Raw genomic sequence first — 10,000 nt, forward strand, 5'->3', positions numbered from 1 at the left:
CACGTGTCCGTTGCCTGGGAAAGGTAAGGAAGGGGAGGGGAGTGAGAGAGGGAGGGAGGAGGGGAAGGGAGGAGTGGGTAGGGGTGGGAGGAAGGTAAGGAATGGGGAAGGAGTGAGGGAGGGAGGGAGGAGGGGAAAGGAGGAGGTGGAGGTGGAGGGAGGAGAGGAGAGGAGAGGAAGGTAAGGAAGGGGACGAAGGTAAGGAAGGGGAAAGGAGGAGGTGGAGGGAGGAGAGGGAGAGGTAGGTAAGGAAGGGGAGGGGAGTGGGTAAGAGGTGAGGGGAGGGAGAAGAAGGAAGGAGACAGAAGGGAGGAAGGGGGAAGGAAAGGTAAGGGCAAGGGAGGGGGAGTGGGAGAAAAAGGAGGGAGTGGGAGAAGGAGAGCAGGACTAAGGAATACAACGTGTCCTTTCCCTGTTAAAGGCGAAAGTGGGAGGAGGAGGGAGGAAGGTAAGAATGGGGGAGGGAGGGTAAGGAAGGGAAGGGAAGGAGGGATTGGGGGATAGGGAAGCGGCAAGGTCTTCCTCCTTTCCTTAATAAAGGTTAGGAAGTGGAAGTTCATAAGGAATGAGGTAAGGAAGGGAGGTTGTGGGGAGGGAGGAGGAGGAGGAGGAAGGAAGGAGTGGGGAGAGGGAGGAGGGGAGGGAGGGAGTAAGAAGAGCGAGGAGGGGAGGGAGGGAAGTGAGGAAAGTAAGGAAGAGAAGGGAGTGGGAGAGGAAGGAGGAAGGATTGAGGGAGGAGAGAGTAGGGAAAGGAACGAGATGAAGGAAATAGGGAGGAGAAAGGATTAAGGAAAAGGGGGAAGTGGAATAACGTTGAGAGGGAGACGGAGAAGGTTAAGGGAGGGAGTAGGGAGTCGAGAAAGGAAAGAGGAGAAGAGGAGAAGAACTGAAGGAAGACTAAGGAAGGTCACGCGAGTCTCCCCGTTAAAGGTAAGGAAGGGAGAGAGTGGGAGAGGGAGGAGAGGGAGAGGGAAATAAGGACGGGGAGGAGTTGGGAGAGGATGGAGGAGGGAGGGGGGTGAGGAAGGGGAGAGAGGGAGTGGGAGAGGATGGAGAGAGGGAGGGGGTGAGAGAGAGGGGAGGAGGAGGTGGGAATGAGGAAGGGGAGGGAGTGAGTGAAGATGGAGAAGGGAGGGGGTGGGGGTAAGGAGGAGGTGGGCAGTGAGGAAGGGGAGGGAGTGGGAACCGGATGAGCGAAGAGGGGGAGATGGGGGGGGACGTCACGTGGTCTTTCCTTGTTAAAGTTTAAGAGGAGAGGGAAGGAGAGTCGAAGAATCAGAGCGATAAGCAAAAGACAGAGACAAAGAAAAAGAGTAAAAAAAATCAAACTGATGCCATTTAATAATGTCTAAACGATACCTGTTGTTGTTATGCATGACTGTGTCGCCGGATGCCATGTGCACATCTCTACGATTTTATCTCGTAATATACGATTAACGTTTGAAATAATGGTGATGGGAAGAGGGAGAGAGGTACTGAAGCATATTGATGATAATGATAATAATGTTGATCACAGTGACATTGATAGTTGCAGCAATGCTAGTAATAATATTACTAGGATTGCTATAACGAATAATATTAGTGACATTATAACAATGATAAATGATATTTTAACTGTAAATGCGAGTGATGGTAACAGTGATTATAACCAAGCTAATAGCAATGATGATGTTAGTACTGCTACTTCTAATAACGACAATGATTAAGGGGACTCATTCCTAAAAAAAGAGAGAAAAAAAAGATAATGACACCGATTCATATACACATTTAAAAACACGATGAGCAAAATTTGTGTTTTACAAGGTTTTGTTTTCTGGCTTATACAAGCATTTTAGGATCGCAAATAATAATGATAGTGATAGTAATGACAGTCATGATTATGATAATGATTGAGATCAAGATGAAGGTGATGATAAAATGGGTTACCACTACTTCCCGAAATCGCGAAGCTTTCCCAAAATATTAACTTATTAACTTATCAGTGATGAAATGCCACTTAATCCACATCATTCTTGTCATATCAGTAAGTTACATCAACCTCTTTCTGTCTACACACACACACACATCTATATGTCTATCGATCTATCTACCTATCTACTCCTCTGTCTATTTATCTATACATACATACATCCATAAATACATCCAGCCATACATACGTGCATACATACGAACATCCGCTTGTGAACTCGAGTGTATGAAAAAGCGTGTAGTGAATTTGCGAAACTGAAAACGTATATTTTATTTTTTTTCCTTATTTTTTCCTCCACTCGTAAACTTATCAATTTTGATAAACCACTCATTATGTTGTTGCCGATGATTTTAACTGCTTGTTTCATTCATAATTACTAACTAGAAATGGGCGTGTCTTTACACCCTGTATGCTAATGACATTAACTTTTCCGCCAAGATAATTAATGAGCTCATTAGAAGGATCACTGAAGAGCTTAGCACGGTCAGTAAATGGAATATTTCAAGCAAATTAACATTAAATACCGACAAATGGCATCATATTACATTTAATCATCATAAGCCCTTTCCATTGACACTTTTGCCAGGAAAATTCATGGTGGTTATGACTAGTGATAACTGGTGATAAACAAGTTTTGTCAAATTGTGTAAGTCTATTGGCGAAATAGAAGTTAACAATATCTATATCTTTATCTCTTTCCTTATCTCTCTCTCTCTCTCTCTTCCCCCCCCCCCCCCCTCTCTCTCTCTCTCTCTCTCTCTCTCTCTCTCTCTCTCTCTCTCTCTCTCTCTCTCTCTCTCTCTCTCTCTCTCTCTCTCTCTCCCTCCCCCCCTCTCTCACGCTACACTGAGTTATAATTCTGTACGTTTATACTCGTTAGTTTTTAATAGAGTTTCTAGAATAACTTTTTTGAGGCCACACTGTTGTTTTAGAGCAAGATTACCATTTCATAAACACACGATTTACTGTACCTTCATTATTTTTATTCGGATAAGAAAATGTGCAGAGGATTTATCAAAGCGAAAGAGATCTGGGGAAAATCTGACAACCGTTTTCTACTTGTCTTTTCCTTGTCTCTCCGTCTCTATTTTTGCTTCCGTATTCTTTTCTCTGTTTCTCTTTCTTATAATCTATATGCTTTTCTTAATCTGGCTCACTGTGTCTCTCTTATCTTTTCTCTCTTGTATTACTCTGTGACTCTCCTACTATCAGCTCTCTCTCTCTCTCTCTCTCTCTCTCTCTCTCTCTGTCTCTCTCTCTCTCTCTCTCTCTCTCTCTCTCTCGCTCTCTCTCCTTCCTATCCTTCATCTCTCCTTCATCTCTTTCTTCACATCATTGTTTGATTCCTCCACGTTCGTTCCCACTTGAAGGCTTCCCTTTTTATTATGCTTATTGTTAAAGCAAGATCTTCCAAGAAATCTTCAACACGTTTGAATATTTCTTGAACAGAGAGAGAATAGGAGAGGGAGATGGGTGGAGAAGGAGAGAGGGAGAGAGGGGGAGAAGGAGGGAGAGAGGGGGGGGGAGGGATAGGGAGAGGGAGAAAGAGAGAGAGGGAGAAAGAGAGAGAGAGAGAGTGAGAGAGAGAGTGAGAGAGAGAGTGAGAGAGAGTGAGAGAGAGAGTGAGAGAGAGTGAGAGAGAGAGTGAGAGAGAGAGTGAGAGAGAGAGAGAGAGAGAGAGAGAGAGAGAGAGAGAGAGAGAGAGAGAGAGAGAGAGAGAGAGAGAGAAAGAGAAAGAAAGAGAGAGAGAGAGGGGTAGAGAGTGGGGAGAGGGAAGGGAGGGAGGGAGAGGGAGAGAGACCGTGAGGAAGGGATAGGGAGAGAGAGAGAGAGAGAGAGAGAGAGAGAGAGAGAGAGAGAGAGAGAGAGAGAGAGAGAGAGAGAGAGAGAGAGAAAGGGGGTTAGAAGGAGAAAGAGACGAAGAGAGGGAGGGAGGGGGAGGGAGGAAACTAATAAAGAAAAAAAAATGTCAAAGGACAAGAAAGAAAACAAATAAAAAAAGAAAATGTTCAAGGTGAACAGGTTTAGCACAATGGCGAGAGTTGCCAGTCATTTTTTCCTCACAAAATACATCACAGCTCCCTCCGTAATAAAATCATAAAACATTAATAATCAGATATTCCTAATACATATTTTTTTTTCACTTATTGTTACAAAAACTCCTAAAAAAAGAGTCAGCGAATAAAATTTTGAGATACCACTTCACAATAAAAAAAAAAAAAAAATCCAAAGAAATCTCTAAAATCCACAAAGCAATAAATATCAAGATAAAGTCAATAAAAATCTGAAAATCCTCAGCGGTTATGGGCGTCATAAACAACAAATCCAGAGAAAAAACTGTTCAGAATCTCACGAATCCGCCGTTGTTGACTGTGTATATAACAGCGACTGAACACAACAGCGGATTCAGTGGCAAGTCAGACGGTGCTTAGAAAAACGGTGTCCGGTTGTGTGCGTTTTGGGGGAAACTTTATTATCATCATCATTTTTGTTACTTTTATTATCGTTAGCATTTTTATTATTTATTGCTGTTGTAGTTGTTGTTTTGTTGCTGTTATTATTATTATTATCATTATTATCATTATTATTATTATTATTGTTACTGTAACTGTTATCATAGCCATCATTATTATTATTATTATCATTGTTATTATTTTCATTATTATTATTATAATTATTATTATTATTATTATTATTATTATTATTATTATAATTATCATTATAACAAGTATCATCAACCTCGTCATCATTATCATCATTGTTATTGTTAATGATATGACTATTATTGCCATTATTATCATCATCATCACTATTGTTATTATCATTATCATTATCATTATCATTATCATTATTATTATTATTACTATTACTCTATTTTATCATTATTACTGTTATTATTATTGTTACTGCCATTATCATCACCATTTTATTTTATCATTATTACTGTTATTATTCTTCTTATTAGCATTATTATTATTGTTATTAGCATTATTATTATTACAATTATTATCATTATCATCATTATTATTATTGTCAGTATTATTATTACTATTATTGTTGTTATTATTATCATTATTGTTATTATTATCATTATTATTATCACTATCATTATTATTATTATTATTATTATTATTTTCTTTTCATTAATGTTGTAGTCATAATTATCATTATCATTATTTTTATTATTACTTATGATTATGATTATCATTATTGTAATGGTAATGATAATGAAATTAATAATGCCAGTGCCAATGACATGGATAATGTTGTTTATATTTCCATGGGAGTTTTTATCAAAAGCATTTCATAGATTCTTTCACCTGCTCCCCCCCCCCCCAAAAAAAAAAGAATCTACTTTCTTCGGATTTATTAGGAAGAACTAAAGTATATATGTAGAATTGTTATCAAAGTAATACCAATAGTAAAATAATAATAATAATGATGATAATAATGATAATAATGTTAATAATAATAATAATGATAATAATAATGATAATAAATGATAATAATAATGATAATAATAATAATAATAATAATAATAATAATAATAATAATAATAATAATAATGACAATAATAATAATAATAATAATAATAATAATAATAATAATAATAATAATAACAATGATTATTATCATTATTATAATAATAACCAGGAAACTTACTGGCTTACCCCTAAATTCTAGTACATTAATTTTTGTCATTTTCTTTATCTATATAATCATTATCAGCTGTAAATGCATCATACACAAAACATGAATTTCAGTGATGAGGTCGAAAGTGTATACTAAATTATATTATTTATTTATCTATCGATTTGTTATATTTCCTTATTCATTTATTCATTTGTTGACTGTCTTATTCCAGTTATTTATCTATTTGTTTTTTCTATATATTCATTCACTTATTTTTTCCACTTATTTTTTGTTTATTTCCCCATTTATTTGTTTATTAATTTATTTTTCCACCTATTCATTTATTTTTCCACTGATTTATTGGTTTATTTTTCGCTTATTTATTTCTTTATTTATTCACTTATATTTTTTTTATTGTTAATATTTGAAAATACAGAGAAAGATGATTGCCCCCAAAACTGAGTAAATAAAGGAACTACGCAAAGTGCATAAAGATAACAAACCAAAATAAAAAAGGAAGCGAAAGAGAAACGAGGCGAAGAAAACGGGAAAAGAAGAGAGAGGGAATCCCACACCCTCCCCTTTTCCTCTCTTTCTCCCCCTCACCCCTCAATCCTTATTTATTCCTATTCCTATTAATTCTTTCCCCTCTCCCGTTTCACTCAATCCTTTCTATCTTCCCTTCCCTTTTCCCTTAACCCCTTTCCTCCACCTCTTCCACCTCACCTCATTCACTTCCCTCTGCTTCCTTTTATTCTCCTCTCACTCCTCCTCTTCATCCTTCCGTTACACCCCTTCACCTCCCCTCATTCACTTCCCTCTGTTTCCTCTATTCTCCTCTCATTCCTCCTCTTCATCCCTCCTTTATTCCCTCCCCCCCTCCGTACCTCCCTACCTCCAACCCCAGCCCTCAACCCCCACCCACCCACCCCTTCTCTCTCCCCTCACAAAATGGGAAAAGGAGGAGACGTGAGAGCTCTCCTTGCCTCGCGGAAGGCGAAGATAATCCTCATCGCCTTAGTTGTGGTTCTAGCGGCCGGACTCACTGTCATGGGAGTTCTGCTACACCAGGCGGGAACGGGCAGCGGGTCCGACACTGTTGCCAGACCCCAGCACGCCGAAGCACCTTGTCTCGTACCCGGTAGGGGATTTTTGCGCTGTCTGGAAGGCGCAAATTGTTATTATTGTTGTTGGTATTGGTATTGTTATTATTGGTATTGTTATTATTATTGTTATTATTATTATTATTATTATTATTATTATTATTATTATTATTATTATTATTATTATTATTATTGTTATTATTATTATTATTATTATTATTATTATTATTATTATTATTATTATTATTATTATTATTATTATTATTATTATAATTGTTGTTGTTGTTGTTGTTGTTTATTATCTGTTATTACTGCGAGAAAATTTTAATACATAACGTGAAAAATAACATTAGTGTTGCCAGACCCGACCACGCCGAAGCATCTAGAAAGTGTTTGTAGGTTATATGAGGATAACAATTATGAAAAAAATGTAAAAATCTGAATGTAAAAAAATATTTCCTATTTTTTATCACAATAATAAAATATAGAGCATTATTTTAATTCTTATTTGTATATAATGATTTAATTATATAATATACAATGATTTAATTATATAATATATAATGATTTAATTATATAATATATAATGATTTAATTATATAATATACAATGATTTAATTATATAATATATAATGATTTAATTATATAATATATAATGATTTAATTATATAATATATAATGATTTAATTCTTGTTTGTTTCTGATTGTGTAAGGACTGTCTGTTCATATTACACATGAAGAATAATGAAGGTTTTATTAAGGTACTGAAATCAGTGTTGCCATTCTATCTACTTTGAAAATTGACGCTATATTTAGCGATTTTTAGGATTTTGTTTAGCAAGAAAAAATATTTACTCAGGTGTTGAAATACGTGTTGCCATTCAAGCTATTTTGATTTTTTTCTCAACATTTAGCGATTTTTAGGACCTTTTTTTAGCGTGAAAACGGGATAACTTTTACTCTTAAATCTAGCGGGTTTTTTAAAGTCCAATGTAGCGTTTTTTCCTTTTCTTATACGAACGACAACACAGGTTCAGATACGTAAACAACCGAAGATTTCAAATGGATGTCGTCAAGGGAGATTCGGATAGTACTAGAGAGCGATATAAGGGGAATAAGGGAATTCGCGTATTATTTTAGAGGGATTGTATGGCGGTAGGGAGTTACTGTATAGATTTATGGAGTTCCTTATATATCTATTTATATATTTGAAAATACAGAGAAAGATGACTAGCCCCCAAAACTGAGTAAATAAACGAACTACGTGAAGTGCAAAGACACAAACCAAAATAAAAAGGAGACGAGAGAGAAAAAATAGATATGAATATAGATATAGCTATATAGAGATAGGACTACAGATATAGATATAAATGTAGATGTAGAGATAGATGTGTTTTATGGTGTAAGTATAGTGTGGTGGGTCGTATGTCTTATAGTATTGGGAATATTTCAGTGGTGTTGAAAGAGGTAAGGGTAAGTTAGGAGAGGTGGGGGGGGGGAGCGGAGAGGCGGGGGGGAGGTGGAAGGGGATTCCAAATATGATTGTGATTGTAATGGGGAATATGGTAATGTGTTGTAACAGTGACATGTGGGTAGGTTATTAATCTTCACAAAGGTAATTCTGCTTTATGCTCTATATCCTCGTTAATTTCAAGTTTCATTGTTTTTCATGTTTATCCATTATTCCTTCCTATTTATACTTTCTTTCTGTGTTCCTGTATTTATGATTATTACTCACTTTCCTTTTTATTACTTTATCTGTCTCCCACATTAGAAATAATGGGTATAAGGATGACTATTGTTTTTAAGTTCATTCAATATTGCTCTGTCTTTTTTTCTTCTTTCTTTTTTCATTTTTTAAGATTCTCTCCTTCGTACTCTATCCCCACTCCTCCCCATCCTTCACTAGAAATGGGGGGGGAGGTGAATAGAAAGATTTCGATTCCATTCCTTTTCTTTTCTTTTCAACACACTCACCTCTCCCATTTTTTACTTATATTGTCGTTATTATCTTCTTTATTGTTTCTTTTTTTATTCTCTATGTTAGTTGTTCTCTCCTTCCCTTTCATCGTACCTTTTTTTAATCCTCCTTCTCATGTCCCCTCATAATAACTTCTTCACCTCCTTCCATCTTTCTCTCCTTTTATTCTCCTCATTCATCCATCTCCTTTCCCGTTTCTTATTTACTTACTGATATTCTCTCTCATGCCTTTCTTCTCTCCTCTTCTCTTATTCACTCTTCCTCTTCCTCTTCCTTAATTCACCCTACACCTTTCCTTGCTTCTATTCCCTCACTCTTCTCTTTCCTTCCCACTTATCCCTTCTTCTCCTCTCGCTCTCACTTCTTATTCACTCACCCCCCCCCCCACCACTGCTGTTTCCTTTCTCTCCTCCCCTCCTCCTCCCCCTCTCCCATTCCTTCACGCCCTCCTCCATTCTCTCTCTCTCCTCCTTCTTATTCCCTCAACCCCCTCCCCATTCCCTCACTCGTCCTCTCTCCCTCCTCCCTCCCATTCCCTCACTCACACTCCCCCACCATACTTTCCCCCCTGTCATTCTCTCAATACCCCCTTCTAGTCCCTCACCCCCCCCTCCCATTCCCTTACTTATCCACTCCCATACCACTGCTTGTCCCCTCCTATTCCCTCACTCCCCCTCCTCCTATCCCCCTCCCATTCCCTCATTTCCTCCTCCCATTCCCACAACTCCCATCCTATTAACTCCCTCAACCCCATTTATTTCCTCCCCCTCCCACTCCTTACCCTCTTCCTACCCCCTCCCAATTCCTAAACCCCTTTATTCCTTCACTCACCCTCCCTCCTCATCCTCACCCCCTCCCACTCCTTCACTCACCCCTTCTCCTTCCCACTCCCTCACTCACCCTCACCCCCTCTCACTCCCTCACCCCCTCCCACTCCATCAGTCACCCCCTCTCCTTCCCACTCCCTCACTCACCTTCCTCCTCATCCCCTTCCACTCCCTCACTCAACCTCACCCCCTCCCACTCCCCTACTCACCTTCCTTCTCATCCCCTCCCATTCCCTCACCCCCCTCTTCCCACTCCCTCACTCACCTCTTTTCCCTCCCGCAGACGGTGCCAACGAGAGCCAGTGCCTGCAGGTGGGCTGCATCTGGGCCCCGCGGAGTGATGCCCCCAGCTGCTACTTCCCTCCGGCGTCCTCCCACGGATACACCATCTCCGACGCCCTTCCTGACGATGGCGCAGAAGGAGGGGATGGAGGCGCAGAAGGAGGAGGAGGGAAAGACGCAGAAGGAGGGGACGGAGGAGGGAAAG

At 38.6% G+C, this 10,000-nt stretch overlaps 1 protein-coding gene across 1 annotated transcript in view; it reads left to right on the forward strand.

Moving 5' to 3' along the window:
• LOC113821545 (maltase-glucoamylase-like) overlaps positions 1-10,000 on the forward strand; it is a gene marked incomplete in the record, with an annotated part of 124,496 nt that overhangs the window by 194 nt on the left and 114,302 nt on the right. The window contains 2 exon segments of the mRNA XM_070142649.1: positions 1-23; positions 9,797-10,000. The exon segment at positions 1-23 is cut by the window's left edge and continues 194 nt beyond it; the exon segment at positions 9,797-10,000 is cut by the window's right edge and continues 143 nt beyond it. Coding sequence (XP_069998750.1) covers positions 1-23; positions 9,797-10,000 — 227 coding nt within the window.

The sequence above is a fragment of the Penaeus vannamei genome, chromosome 29 (assembly GCF_042767895.1).
Source record: "Penaeus vannamei isolate JL-2024 chromosome 29, ASM4276789v1, whole genome shotgun sequence".
Taxonomy (NCBI): Eukaryota; Metazoa; Arthropoda; class Malacostraca; order Decapoda; family Penaeidae; genus Penaeus; species Penaeus vannamei.